Genomic DNA, 16,227 nt, shown 5'->3' on the forward strand with positions numbered 1-16,227 from the left:
CATTTAGTCAAACCATAGAACTCTCAAAATACTTGAAAATTTTAATTTGTCCTGTTTACTTTGAGCTGTCAAACATAAACCATAAATAACGTGAGTGACAAAAATATTATTTCATGTAACATGTTGATATATGCAAGTATTTATCTAAAACTGCAAACCCGGAATATAACATGCTGGCATAAGGACATTGTCTTGTAGACTTGTACACCTCCTTTGTGAATCCTCTCCCATTTTTGTGGTGATAGTGTGCCATATTCTTTAGCTAAAACAGTGTCTCAGACAGGTAACTTCCCTTGGTAAGAGGTAATCACCTATTTTCCTCACGTTTTTAGAATTGTTACCCTTTAGAAAAGATTGTTGGCAACTAGCTCAGACAGATTGCAGTAAACTTGCACTGGTCTGATTCTCCCGTGTGTTGCAACCTTATTTGACACAAAGTGCAGTTGGGTCAAAGAATCCTTTGTTTAAGAAGCCTAAAGACTTAAACCCATGTTAAATAGTGAAGAGAGATTTTGATCTCATTTAAATGAGAAACCTACAGCACAATGATATAAGCCTAAGTATGGATTATGTAATAGATCCTGCTATTTAGGGCAGCTTCAGCCCTGCAGCATCAAGGCACTTTTTAAGATGAATGAGCTGAATTGTATCATTATAATATCAATGATTTTTCAAAGATTTTCCTAGGACTAACCGATCTCATGATCTCAGTAGGTGCTATTCTGATTAATTCTGAGTATAGGATAATGCATTTTCCAGTGTAGTTTGGGAAAAAGCAAAAGTAAAACCATGCCCTTGTCAGTGCTTTTTTGTTTGTTTATTTTGTTCTGTGGCTCAAAGAGTGAAAAAGCTACAAAAATAAGAAGAAAAACTGATAAGTTGCCAGTAAGCAGTAACATTTTGTTGTCATTAACAGGCTTGTAAGAAAAATCTGTGAAATACAAAGTGGATTTGCTCTATTAAATCATTCTCTAGTTTAAATTTAATGATAAGTATTTGGGCCTCCTTTAAATTTCAGAACTAATTTTAAAATAACTGTACCTTTATTTCTTACTTAGGTTGATAGCCTGTTGAATAAGCAAAGATATGATTCTTCCTATGGCTCTTCTCTTTTCAGAATTCTAGTTCTTTGCAGTTAATATTGTCTATGAAAACTAAAATGTTTAGTAAACTCCTGTTCTTCTGTTGCTTTTTAAAAATTAAACCATGTCAAAAATCTTTTCTGGTTTCTTCATATCTGCATATTAATTTCATCTCAACAAATTCTGTTCTTAAATAATTATTGAAAACATTTTAGCTAGACTAATTAATGAAAAGATACTGGAAAACAATACTGTACTGGTTCCCCCATCCTCATTCTTCAACAGAATGAGAATAAGAAATAATTAGAAAGTAAGAAGAAAGTATCTGAATTACTTTAAAATGATTGCAGCACCATTTATTTTGTTGCTACTAAGCCAGCTGAAGTTAGTGCAAGAAAACAGAGTGTAGGTGCTAAAAATGGAGTTAAAAGATAATCCAGTCTATCCCCTTAATCTGTTGCAAGACCTAAAATGCTACTCTGTCTTCTCTGGAATAAAGAATTTGAATATTCAGGTCACCTTATCCCATCCCTGGCCTCCTTTGTACCCAATTTACATCATTCTTCCACTTCTCTTTTGAATCACTGGTTGTATTCTTTCACTTTAATTCAAATACTGTCTGAGCTAATCACTGGTTAAAAGAGAGAACCAAAGGTTAGGTATTCATTTTGGTGTTCAGCAGTGTCTCAGCAGGGCATGTGATATTCCAAGTATTCACTAAATGATCAGCATCAAATAATGAATGAGCACAGTTTGCTGGTGACAAAGAATTATTGATTGTAGTCAAATCTAGATTTGACTGTGAAACAGTATAGGAGGATCTTGTGACACTGAAAACTATAAAAACAGTTTGTGAAATGTAACATCAGTGAGCTAAATTAATGTGCATAGGGAAAAAACAAAAACAAAAACAATAACTATCCTTGACCTACAAGAAGGAAACGAAATTCTTCTATATGGTTCCAATGGTGTCAGTTTACTGCTAACATCATGCCATCATGCATAAATATGAACTCCAGCACTATGTGCTGATCATTTGTATCTCTTTTTTTCCTGTATGATTTTAGAGGTATAATCTTCCCTGATCGTCTGCACAGACAGAACTCTTGTTCGGGGTTCTTACCTTCCGACGTAATACTGCTATTCTTTTCTCTGAGTTTGACCATTTTAGTTTTACCTTTCGTACATCATTTCCCTGCTGTCATTTCGATGATGTTTCTCTCTATGTTCGTCTCTCTACTTTTTTTCTTATTGTACGTCAGGACTGAGCTGCTTTCATTTTCTTGTGTTTGCTCATTTGGTAGCAAGAGTTTCCATCGCCTGATAGATCGTAAGCCGTCATCTTGCTTTCTATCATGTTGTCCCACACGCTCACTGTAAACATCCACAAGGCTACTTCCTTTGAATTGGTTTTTAAAATTCTCCTACAAATATAGCTAGATTGACACATGCCCTCCTACTACCTTAGCAAAAATAGTTTTCATTGCTTCCTTGTACTCCCCCCTCTTTCTTTACCCATCTGTTCTCCTTTTTCCTTATGCTTTGATTCCAGGTTGTTGGAGCAGGGACCGTCTTATTTATTCCATCTGTACAGTAACAAAAACAGCAGGGACTTGCTTTACTAAATAATGAAAGTAGTAAAAGACAGAAAATGAGTACATCGTCTAATATGTACTCCAGTGCAGTCTGTCAGTAATGTCAGGAACAGGATACAGTTTCAAGAACATCCAGCCATTCTGGATGCTGTCAGAGATAAACACGGTGCACAATATCCATTGGGCAAAAGTTACGTCATGCTGCATGCAAAAAAGATTACAATAATGTCCATACAAGCACTGCAACTGCTTCTTGGAGTTGAAAACTAAAGAAATAAAATGATTTTTTGTTCTAATAGCTGTAACTCACCACTGTTAACTGCTTAAGCCTTTTGGCAAAACTGCATGTTTATGGAGCTGTTTCTTTCACTATTTGTTTCCATCATTTGCAGCCTAAATTGGGTTTAGACTTAGGGTCCATTGAAACAAAGCATATGTGTTGCAGAATAATGTTGTATGTTATATACAGATTAGGTAAACTACATAATGGGGGAAAATACAGTTATTATAATTAAATCTTGAGGACCACTTTTGACTAAGTATATGGACCAGGTTAGTTTTTCCCAACATTTTTTCCCAACACAACCCTTTAGGCCTGTCTCCATTCTTCTGAAATACCTGCTTTTCTCCACTTTCTTCCTATTCCCATTTTTTCTAAGCCAGCTATCAGATTATTTAAACTAATTTCTCCACACTTACCCATACAAATGCAACATGATAATGAGGGTTTGTTAGCACAGTAGGCTGTCTCTGATAGTTAAAGAGAGGTGTGAATAAAGGGCATATTCTTAGCACTGCTTTTCTTGGTATGCCTCTCAACTTACTTTCTGTGTTAAGTGAATCATTTTAACCATTTTTTTCTTCCTCCTTTTGCTATGTATAATCGTTTTTTTCTACTTTTTTTTTCTTTTTTTTTTTTTTCTATTTATCTGTCTGCCTCAAGCAACTCCACTAAGCATCTCCAGGTACAGCTCCACAGCAGCTCAGCTTATGCTGTGTATATGCTCCGGGGCTCTATAATCCTGTCTGTCGCTTGTGTCTTGAATATTATTGAAGCCATATTCTATCATGGGGAAAAAGCATGGAGAACTGGACTTGGATTAACTTAACATTTGTGAATAAATCATTATTCTCCATTACACTGAAATCTCTGTCTTCATTGTTACTCCTACCAGTCATACGCTGTACTTCTTCATATATTGCTCCTTGTACATAACCCGTTGTAATACCTTGGATGGTGTTGTTTTTTATGAGAATCTGATATATCGTGTACAAAGGTAGGTGATTCTTAGCATACATCTCCCGTACTTTCTTTGATGTTCTTAGTGATCTCAGTTTCTACTCCCAGCTGCATCTTCCTGCATTTTAGTTTTAGATCCAAAACACTATGGTCTTATCAAGAAATCAAACAGTTTGAGCCTCCATCATTCATAAATAAATTAATGAGAATAGACTGGTATGTATACTTGGCTAAATATATCTCTGTGTCATTCTCACAGTTCAAATAGTCATTTGTTGAACATCCCAGTTTGGCCTCACCAGAACAGGTGACATAGGCTACAGCCTACATTTATAGTTGAAATACAGTCCTGGGACTCTAGTGCCTTTGCATTCTGGTTGTTAACACATTCAGTTTCCATTCTGCCCTTCTTTATATTCGCACCCTTTGTGCTAGCTCCATTCAACTTCATTTACAGTTTATTTTGCCAAGTAGATTTATCTTTAAATACTGTACATGCAAGACTGTATGGGTTAAACACTTAAACTAACACAGACTTTGCATCATTTTCTGAGTTTGCCCCTTCACATAAAGCTTTTTTTCCTACTGTTAATGCAATTCTAGCCCAGTAAAAGACCAGGTCATATTAATGATGAATATCTAGAGCTGTTCAACTTTCAGCAATGTCAGTGAGCAAAAACGATTGGCAAATATGGTTATGTACTAGAAGTCTTAATATAGTGGTAAGAGACTAAAATAGGATTTTTGATTTAAATAGCCTTTCCCTAGTACAAAAATATTTACAAAATTAATCTGATATTAGCTTGTCGTTCATATTTTTTTGCAGTCACCTTCTATGATTAACTAATTAAAGGGACAAGAATAATTATATCCCTGAAGATACAGAGAAGTACACTAGAATGCACAAGTATATCAGATACTTTGTGTACTAAAATCTGACCAAAGACTGTATTGTTATCCTTACTACAATCCATTCCAAAACAGCAGGAAAGAAGGAGTCCTTTTATCCCCTCCATCAGATGGTCTACCTAAATGTGACAACGTAACAACTACAACAGCTGCTAAGACTAAAGAGAAGTTCCAGCCTATCCAGAGATGGAGGTTAAGAAAGAACAGAGTTAGTAATCACTATGGTTAAAAGACAAATTTTGTATTATGTTTTATTAGCTGAAGGGCTGTACTTGAAAAAGGTGAGCAAGCTTTCAAATACCCATCCCCTTCTTCATATTCTAAACAATAACAAAAAATCCTGAGTTTGAGCATAGGCTGGGGAAATGGCTCTGTAGTTAACCTAATTGTTGTAATCAGGCAGTTTGAAAGAAAAAGGTAACCAACTACTCTGGAGAAGAAGGTAATATTAAAGAAAATAGAAATAACATTCCTGTGGAACAGAAAGTGATACTAATTACTATTGACAATGAAACAAAGTGAGCTCAGCAGGATCTGAAGACTGGGAGAATTTACAATGTGCCATAAATCAGTGTCTTTATTAAATCTGTGCTTTCTAGCATCTAGTATTCAATAAAACTAGTATTTTTTCTTAGACTTTCATTGGTGTCTCTTGAGGATCAAGGCTGATAAATAAAAGATGGAAGCAGCAGCTGTGGAAAAAATATTATCCTCCCTCTCAGCTCTGTGTTTCTGCACTTATTGACAGCAGTAGTTCAGTCTCATATGTCGTAGTGTCTTAACTCCACCTACATTCAGAAATATAGTCTGTCCTCATTCAGGAGTGTCCTTGTAGATTAAAGTTTTTGAGAAATCCTGAGTCTTCTTTTCAGGACAAATATATTAATATGTGAAGGCCTAGTTTTCAGTGTGTTCTGTACGACTGCTTTTTTTGGAGGTACACAAAAAGTGTTGGTGTGTGGGTTTGTGTGTTTCGTAGCTTGATAAACATTTTGTGGTGTCTAGAAAGTTAATGGTACATAGGACTGTTCTTGAAAGTGTTCAGGAAGTTGGAGCTGGTTACTGAATTTACAGAAGTAATAACATTTTAATTAAATCATAGCCAGATGTCACAGATGTCCTCTTATAAAGAAGACATAAATTTGGTGCAGCAGCTACTTTGAATCTCTTCTGACAGTGGTTCATAAAAATGTTGGCGTATTGTGAGACCATCTTATGTCCTACTGGTTCACCAGCATTAAAGAAGGTGCATTATGTTGAAAATTGGATTATTGTGAAATATGGAACTGGATGACTTGGGGTTGAAAGACTAAATACTAATTTTGTCCTAGCAGAGAGGATGGCATTAGGCAGGTTGTGATGCCATTGCAGTTTGGGATGTTGGGGTAAGAAGGCATGGAATTTTTCTTCCCTACCTTTGAAGAATAAAGGAGCAGCAGGCACCAAAGTGTACATTTAATCATCTGTAGAGATGGGACATGGCTGTCTGTGTCTGGGAAACATTTCTACCTACTAAGGAGGTACTGCTGTACCATTGCCAAAGAAGTTGAAATAATTAAAAAAATATTGAGTAACTAATTTGGTTAATGTATTATTTTATCAAGTATTAATCTAAATATTTTAAATGCAAATGATTCAGACCTGGAACTTCTTGAAGCCAAAGCACAGCAATCTGAAAAAAAAATATCTCAGAAAAGTCTCAGAATCTGAAAAAAAAATCTGGTTCGTTAGTTATGATGTAAAATGTTTCAATTGACCTCACTGGGAAGTAGGTGCTTGGAATTATGTGTGAATCTAATCCTAAGTCCTGTTAAAACTCAGTTTTTGCAGCTGGAATTGATACAGAGGTGCACTAAGTAATAATTCATTAAACTTCATTTTAAATTTTGTATAGAAGCATTCTGCAAGCAGAATTACGTGAGAATTTACAGGTATACTGATTTCCATGCTTCTTTGACATGATGTATCTGGTAACCAGACATGATCTATCTGGTAACCAGACTCTTTTCTCTTAATCTTTTCTGATAAACCTTATTTTAAGTAGAAATTATTTGTGAGGTTGAAATACCAGAGTGTTCAAGCAATATAAGCTGAAAGAAAAATACTAAGAAACATTTGCAATTCTGTAAAAAATTAAAGCCTTGGCTTTCAAAGATGGGGGCGAGCATGGCAGTTATACGCACAGATTAAACATTTATGTGTGGAAATGGGTACTTAAAGCTTAAATGCTTTCCTAGAATTCTTTCCTTTCCTAAGAAGAAGAATTTTCAAGACTGAAGTGCTTTCTTGGACTTTTTTTCCTTGTAAGGAACAATTTTCTGTATGCAGCTGATTTACAGGTTTCTAAACATTTGAGAAGAGTGTAAATAGTAATTGAGCTGCAATATATACTAACCTAATCAAGAGGTATCTAGTATACTCCTCAAATTTTAGAAATATTTAATGTTTATTTAATTTCTATTATTTGTTTATAAATCTTTAGAAAAATGCTCATTTTGCTTTTAAATCAAAGAGCTCTACTAAGAATTAAATAAAATATATTTAACTTGAGTGATGTTGAGAGCTTATCTACAGTATGTTATCAGTATCTGCAGTATCTGTTAGCAGTATGTATTTTACGTAGGTATGGAAAAATGCTTGCTATCCATTTCATATTAGGGCTACTAGGTAGGGGATATAGGGTATATATATTTATTACCAAATTTTTACCATTTTGATATTTCATTGATAAAGTTATTTGTTAAGAAAAAAACAAGAAGCCCACCTGCTGTATAATTATATCTCAAATATAAATTTTGTAAATCATGTTCTTGGCAAGAAAGCTCTCATCAATGAAAACAAACAAGTATATAAAGTAGAAATTTGGCTTTAGAAATACAGTATATCAAGTGTTGTGCTCACTGTCTTGCTAAGGATTCCTTAAAAAAATAAGTATTTCAACTCACAATACTTACATAGCAATTGGCCATATGTAGTTTTCTAATCAATATGAAGTGAAACCTGGTAGCTTAAGGTGGTGTAGGTCAATACACTTTAGTTCACAAGTGAGACTGAGCTCTTTCAGTTAACTTAAAAGACAGTCTTTAATTACTCATCAATAGTAATGTGTTTGCTCAAAACAGTGGGTCGAAATAGACCTCAAGATCAGATAATCTCTGTAACGTTTTCATAAAGGTAAAAATTCTTTTAAACATTGTAATAAATGTGATGGATTAAATTGCCGTCAGTTCATTGCACTAGTAATAAACTAGTAATTCTGATAGTATAATTAATAACTGCATAAGATGCAAAAGATAGGTGAGCGATGTCATTCTTGAGCTGTTCAGAAGCATGGGTGCCTCACTTATTTCTAGAAAAAACTCAAGCTGTTGATTTTTACCCGGTTAAATCTGTATGATTAATAAGTCAGCTTGTTGTTCTTGTATGTCATTTTATACACAATTATGATGACTGGGATCAACAAATCTATCACAGATGACTTCTCTCAGTGTGAGAGGAGCTGTCTCTCCTCCCAACTGTAATTTTCCCTAGAGACAATATTTTATTGCAGTTCTCATTTAGCCAGGTGTTTCAGCACAGAGATTCTTCTTCTGAACCTTTCTCAGCTTTTTTTTAATGCTATTACTCTTTAGAAATATACCTGGTAAGTCAACTATATCAACCCTTCCTGACAGCTTCAAATCGTATAACTATATAATTTAGAGTCTGTACACATTAGTGTAAGTATCTATGCTCATGACTGTTAAAATTGTTTTTTGGAGATGGAAGTGGAGAGCTTTCAGTAGGAGTTTTATGGCTGTCATACTAGTCCTTCTGCTGGTCTCCTAAATCGAGTGGTTTCACCTTTAGACAGATCACTCCTATCAGCCTGCTGAGAGATGTAGTGCTTCATTTAATGTTAGATTGGTATTACAGTAATATTCTTAGTTACAGATGACAATAGTTTTGGTGTAGGGACGTTACAATATTCTGCAAAGTTAATAAAATATTTGCTTTAATTTTGAAGATAGCCTTTTGTTCTGTATATTTGAGGCATAGGATGCTGTTCAGAGCTAATCAGTGATTTATTTGTGACAGACCTTTCTGAAGAAGGGTGGGAATCAGGGATACTTTCTGGCCAACACCGTGAAGTCACACAGACATTGTTTGCTGTGCAGGTTGCAGCAAAATGAAATGACTCCACTGAACAGATCAAACGCACACTTTGGAGTGATGCAGAGGTGCTTTGTGGGAGACCGTGTTTCCTTGATTCCTCCTATATCATCTTCTGAGCAATTCTTGTTCAACTGTAAACTGTTTGTGTTCATATTTATGTTTCACATTGGCTCTCATTATGTTATATCACCAATTATATAAGTCAAGAATGCATCTGTTGAGAGCGTAGACCCAAGCATGCTGTCTGGTCATCTAACAGACTGCCTTTTAAAGGGAAAAGGAGGTCATGGAATCATAGAATGGCTCGGGTTGGAACAGACCTTAAAGAGCACCCAGTTCCAACCCCCCTGCCATGGGCAGGGATGCCACCCTCTAGATCAGGTTGGCCAGGGCCCCATCCAACCCAGTGAGGTCATTTCGCTCTTTCATGGAACTTTTTTATACTTCAGGGACTTTTTCTTCACCAGAAGAATATGACTATATATTAATAACTACATTACCGCTGCATTACAGTTCTCTGGCATTCAATATAATTTCCATGATCACTCAGAAGCTTGTAGATGATATATTTTTAACAGGTGCAAGTAAAATTGAAAGCACGAACAACTTTATTTTTTGATTAAACAGGTGGTATATGCAGAAAGCATAGTAAGAGTGATAAATCAGGTTAGCATAAGGACTGTTATCATCCAAGAACTGCCAGGCAGTTCAAAATACTAATAGACTAATAATTCTAGAAGTAGTTAAGCTTTATAAAATTGATTTGCTTACTGTATCGTAATGACAGCAAGAGCTGAAGTTTTACTTTGCAGGAGATAAAAAATTCTGTGAATTTATCTGTAAAAAAAGACAGTTACAATTCAGGGTTTTTCATAAGCTTATCTGAAAGGCACTTTTAAGTGACTGTGTGAACATATTTGTCATTTGTCATTAATTTAGCTGTGAATGAAAAGCTGTTTCTTCCTTTTTTCCTTATGTTATCTTCTAAGAAGTTGGTTTTGTTTTGGAATTTAAAACTTCTGTTACTACTTTGCCACTATTAATGCATGAAATAGTCAGTTCCAAGATAAAACACAAGAAAAACAAGCAGGGACACAGAAGGGGAATACCAGGAGAAATGTAGTCAACAATAAATGCTGTGCTGCATTCATACTTTGTAATTAAAGCTCAGGTTGCTTTGTATTTTGTAGGGAATCTCATTAGTTACGATCAGTAGATGGAAAAAATTAGACTAAGAGGTGAAATAATCCATATAAATGTACCTGGCAAAGGAGTAATAAAAACAGAAATGTAATTCAAACCTACTTGTCTCTGGCTGTGTGTTTAGGCTTAGAATAGGACAGGTTTAGTTTACCATGGTAATGGAGAGTTGCCCATCCAGCCTAAGAAAAGCTGAGGAGAGGCGTGTGAACAAGAAGCACTTGTTTCCCAAGGTTTATGTGTGCACCTTGGTGGGATGATTTGACCTCATTTCATATTTTAAAAAAGGGCAATGAGATGTTGCTGCTAACTGCTTGGAGTATTTAGCTGGACAAACACTTTGACAAAAGTCAAAGTATTGGACAAAATAGAAATGCAACTTAGCATGAGCATAAAGAAAGAAGGGGGTCATCATAGAAAATAGCCAGTGCACCACAGACACGCTCTTCTGGTTAGCAGTACACGAGGCTGACATTGTCTCCATGTCTGACTTACTAATGACAGTGTATAAATTATAATCTGCAATCTGCAAAGCACCAATATCCCATTGATTATGCAGGCCCTCAGCATTATTCTGAGTAGCTTTGGTTCAGGGTTGTTGTCAAATACTATTGCTGTGGGTTTGGATTTGAAGGGGATTATTTATAACGGTGGACATGAGGCTAGTAAACCATTACTGTAATTCTGTAAATGCACTGCATGCACTCTAGTCTACGTCTTTTCACATTTTTTTTTCAGTTGATGAGCTGGTGGTAATGGGGTTACATTGCAAGTCGCCTGCTTATTTTCCATGCACCTTGCTGATTTATTTATTCTGCTGAGAATCTGGGTAAAGAACTCCAAAAGTTCAGCAGTAGAGTCTGAGGATAAATGAAGACACATAAGAAAATCTGTATTGTCCTGGTGGCTCTCAAAATGTAATGTTGTAAATATGGATCTAGAGATCATCATGATTATACTGGGAATTTTTTTTTTTGGATGATGGAAACAGATACTTGGAAACAGTGATGGATGAATGAACTTTAAGTTCTCAACTAGTTAGAAATCTGGTTTTGGGAAATATATGAATAAGATAATCTGGATTTTTCAAGAAGTTTTTTGATTGGGGGTTTGTCAGATACAGGTTCTGTGGACACGGTACTTTACATGAGTATGGTTAAATGTCCTTGGTGGTTTGCTTGGCACCTCCATTTCACACTTAGTCCCTTTCCCTCAGGGTGAGGTGGGAAAGCTGTTTTCTGCATGGGTCCCAGCATGTAAGCTGTTATCTGGACAACTGTGATGTAAATTTAGTGTGTACTAGAGCAAGGTAGAAAACAAATTTGTTGAGACATAAAACATGAAATATTTTTCATGAAATTACTGCTTCCACTTTCTAGAGATCCACAAAAAGATCTTTACATGTAGTGTGACATATTCAAATGTGATTTAAGAATAGTTTTGTATAGTAACTATTTGTTTGGCTCAGTGTTTCTATGGCAGTGACCCAACAGGTACTTCAGCATGGATTTTGGCTTAGAGAGATCAGTGTATATTGATACGTTGTTTAATTTTGTGTTACTAGATCAGATATATTTGTGGTTGAAGAATACAATTTCTGAAGCTTTTTCACTGTTCTTTACCTTTTTAGTTTCAAATCTCTGTCTCTATGATAACAAAAATGAATTTAAAAAGATGCTACATTCCTCCCTCTTTTCCTCTCCACAGCAATGGAGTTTCATGAAAACCTGCACAATATAGGAGCAAGAGAAGGCCTGAAAGAAAGAAAACTGCAAAAATCAGTAGAAAGTTTTACGTGGAATATTACAATTTTAAAGGTAATATGTCATCCTTTGGTTAGCTATTGTGTTTTTCTATTCACAGCTGATATTCTAATACTGTTATTGGTCATTACCGTGTCACAGTTCAACTAGATTTGTTCACTTTTATGGTAATTTTCAATTCATTTTATATTAACTTGAAAACAGAGCAGACCGTCAATGTGAATTTTTTGCATGGGTGAAACAATGAGTACTGATTTCTGTGAAGCTACTCGGGCTGGGAGGAAGCTGTGCTGCTGTTTAAACCCTTTTCCATGATTTCAAAGGGAGTATTAAGGTTAATGCAGTTATTGAAAAACAAAAGGGAGGCTGTTGCTATTGCAGTTAGTGAGGAATGGTGATTAATGACACATGCAAAATATATCAATAATCCAGACTGGAGTAAGATGAGTGTGTATGATCTAGAGATTCTCTTTGCCTTCTATTGAGCACATTTGCTTATGTTTTTACACAACATTAAGTGATGTAATATAAAAAAGCTTTCAGCTAGAAACCCTCAGGAAGCTCAAAAGTGGAACAAGTTTCTTATCTCCAGTCTTTCATCTCAGCAGAGAATATCAAAATTTATAGAGACAGCAAAACTGCCTCTCCTAATTTATTCCCTTGACACTATCCTTCTAGCCCAAATTATTCAAATTCTGTGTTTACATCTACTAATGAGTTCTTCTCTCCCACTCAATCAAATATTTCATCACTATATTAAACTAGAAAATCTGTTTTAATTAGAAAGAAAATTTTCTCCCACTTATTTTTTTACTTTTAGTTCTTATTACTGAAAATAGAATTCCCTACCACCTCTCCTTACAGTGCACCACTACAGAAAAGCAGTAACACGCACATACTTCTGCTTTCTGTGTTAGTTTCAGCTTTTAAGCTTTTCACTGTGCTGCTTATTGTTCTGTCCCCCTTGTTTTACACCACACAAGCTCAATGCAGAAGTCAATCAAAAAAGGGTTGAATTTGCTACAGTGTGTACAGTTAATACATTCTAAAAATATGTTGGTAGGTTCTGCTTAAAAATAAAAAGACCAGACTGTCACTCTTCCTTTAATAGAGCAGAATTTCCTGAAGATGCTATATGAGATGTGTCAAGTACAAACTGATACTACCCAGGAGATGAAGAGGAGGGGAGTCAGTTCAGTGGCTTTGGGCAAATGTAAAGGAAATAGATTCTACCCTTTAATTTTCTGTCAAGAGGATCAGATACTGCTTGGATAAGGAACTCTATTTTAATGCTGCCTGAAACAGCAGCAGTACCTCTGTTTCATCTCTGCTTTCCATTCAGAACATAAGGGCTGGCTGGTAGAAGGATTTGCAGTTGATGAATGACTGGCCTGTGAAATCGGGATTTCTGCATAAGCCAGGAACTGGAGAACCCACACTGGAGATCTGGCTCTTGGGAGCCCTGAAGGGCTTCTTTGTGTATCCTTAGGATTAACGTAATTATGAAGTTAGAAGGCCTTCCTTCTATTCAGGAAATCTCTTCAACATTGACTTAGTTTATTTTTTTTTTCTGCTCCCAGATTAATGTCCCTTCTATAGGAAGGTACAGTTTTTCCCATACTTAATACTTCATCAAAAAATCAGTAAGATGTCTAATCAACTTGTTGTCTAAACTGTAATAGGAGGTCTTACTACAAAAAGTTCATGTATGTTGTAACATCTTAAAAGTTCTTTACCAACGTTAGGGTTCACAAATCCTAGTGTTCACATAGGCTTCTATTAAGTACTATTATTCACATTTAGATACACAGAAAGTTAGAGCTTGTGATTTGCTTGAAGTAAAACACGTTGAACTTTTTCACTCTGGACTCTTAACTACAGGCTGTAACTGTAACTTGTCTTGAGTGACATAATTAAGAAGTCTACGAGATTCTAAGACACTGTTCTTTCTGCAATCATAATTTTGATCTAGTACTATGGTTTTCCATTTCTGTTTTCCATTTTTCCAGCTCTCTAAAAAGTATTTGAGGACAGGGATGGAAATTGAATACCCACAGTTTTTGGAGTAAAAATTATGAGGAGAGTGACAACCTATGAAGCCACTTGAAGAATAATTTATTTTTTCTCTTGAATTTTTTCTCTTGAATTCCCTGCCTGCTTCAAATTAACTTCTCTTTTAAAAGCATTAAAATAAAATCTGGTCAGTTCAGTGACCCCAGAGTTTGTTGTTCAGCAAGACAACTGAGCAACCAACACACCAAAGGCAGTGCCGTGCTTAGATTGAACTTTTTATTCTACTTGTAATTTGGAACAGTATTTCACATAGTTTCTTGGCTATGATTTAGGAAATGCTCTGTGGCTCTGAACAGCATCACTAAATAATTCTGCATGCGCACTATCATCAGCTCCTCACAGAGGAATCGTAGCATGGTCATATGGCTTGGCTGATACATTTTCCAAACCGATTAAGTTGCATTTTGCCCTCAAGGCATATATTGATCTTCTTTTTAACTGGGACATTTTGACTACAGTTGATGCAATGGAAAGTTTGATAAAATAACAAAATCGACAGCTTAATTCTATCGGAACTCTTTGTTAGAACAGCTCACTTATCTAACCAATATCTTTATGTGTGTGTATGTATTACAATTACATACATATTTTGGTTTTCCTAATTTGCAACTGTATGGCATATTTGAATTCAGATTAAATACCTTTATTCAGCTTGTGCATTTATGTATGGACTGACTCTACAGGCAGCACTGTCCTCACCACGAGCATTCATAAAGCCCCCCAAGCCTGTTGCCTATGCCTGTAGGTGCTCAGAAGAAAAAACAGTATCCTAGTTATCCTAGTTCAATTAAGATACTGAAAACTACTAGTATCTTGATGTTGCTAGACTGATGGGATTTTGGCTCTTAATTAAAACCATTTTGAGAAGTTAAGAAGCTTAGTCCTTTATGGCCTGATTCTGTGAGTGCACTCAGAGCAAGTCAGCTGGACACGGAGCACTGCAGTATGTTACAGCGTACCGAGCAGCCCCCTGCTCAGAGAAGGTTTTGAGAAAGTGATATTGGCTTCTTACTGTTCCTGATACAAGCTTTGGGCTCCCAGACCCTGGGATAAAGCCCAGTCATGTAGTTTCTTGGAATTTCTAGGGGTGAAGGTGCCCGTGCAGTTATTTCAAATGTCATCTATACGGTACTTTAATGTTCAGCCACTTGCTGGAGAACCTGTTACCCAAAAATCATGAGCGAATAAATACCAGATTAAAAAGGCAGTTGTGCTGAGATGTTCTAGTTACTCTGTCAGATTCTCTCTGACATGATATATCATAGACTGGAGAACTGATAGGAACAATTTTGGTTTTGTTTTTATTTACCTTTAAGAGTCTAAAAGCACTACTTCTTGAGAGCCCTTGGACACAAGAGAAATTTGATATACAGCTAGAAGGAAGTCTCTGAGGTCTTAAAATTGGTAGCCGTTTTTCAGATCTGGATGATTTTTCAATTTTTCTGCCTTTCAAATGCTTTGTGTTACCGCTCAACAGTGTTGACTGTGACTACAGCTTGAGTTTTTAAGACGCATACTTTTTTTCCCTCAGCGTACAGCTTCATGATGGTACGTCAACAGAGCTAGGACAATTGCACAGACCTCTTTCACTTGAGCTAGGGCCATGTTTGGTAGCACTGGGTGGCTCTTACTTTGTCTTTGGCTCAAGACATGCCGGTAGGTAATGACAACACAGTTGTTTCCACAAATGGTTTTCTGAGTTCAGAGGCATTCAGAAATCAATTGTTTTGTTCTGAGTGTTGGAGAAGAGAGTATATAATGGACACAGATTCATTTTACTCTTTCATCCCAGTCTAAACTTGACTAACACTAGGCCAAATGTGTTTAGTCTGAACTACTCTTGCCTCTAACAAACCAGGCTCTTATCCCAGATCTACTCTTGTGTATGGAGTTCATCATCCTCAGTCTTGTCCAGATGATCGCAGCTCCCTGCTGAAAACCCGGCCATTCCTGCCAACCCCTGGCTTCCTCCTTCACCTCTCTCCTCCATCCGATGGTCTTTTCCCACTTGGTGCCTAATTTTCTATTCTGGCACTTTTTCCTGTTGCTTTCCAGTTCATATTGTCCCCTCCTGAGTGTTAATTTTACTTTTCCCCCCACCTTACATGATTTCATTGTATTCTGCAGTCTTCTATCTGTTGTACATTTTTGCTTGTTTTTCTTTCTCACCAGCTTTTAATCTCATTGCCAAGTTCTCTCACTCTTTTTTG

General features: G+C 36.1%; 1 protein-coding gene across 2 annotated transcripts in view; it reads left to right on the forward strand.

Moving 5' to 3' along the window:
- Positions 1-16,227, forward strand: part of PLCL2 (phospholipase C like 2) — a 99,578-nt gene that overhangs the window by 77,832 nt on the left and 5,519 nt on the right. For both annotated transcript variants that reach the window (XM_035318215.1, XM_035318217.1), the window contains exon 5: positions 11,889-11,998. In XM_035318215.1, coding sequence (XP_035174106.1) covers positions 11,889-11,998 — 110 coding nt within the window. The remainder of the gene's footprint in view (positions 1-11,888; positions 11,999-16,227) is intronic.

Source organism: Oxyura jamaicensis, chromosome 2 (assembly GCF_011077185.1).
Source record: "Oxyura jamaicensis isolate SHBP4307 breed ruddy duck chromosome 2, BPBGC_Ojam_1.0, whole genome shotgun sequence".
Classification (NCBI taxonomy): Eukaryota; Metazoa; Chordata; class Aves; order Anseriformes; family Anatidae; genus Oxyura; species Oxyura jamaicensis.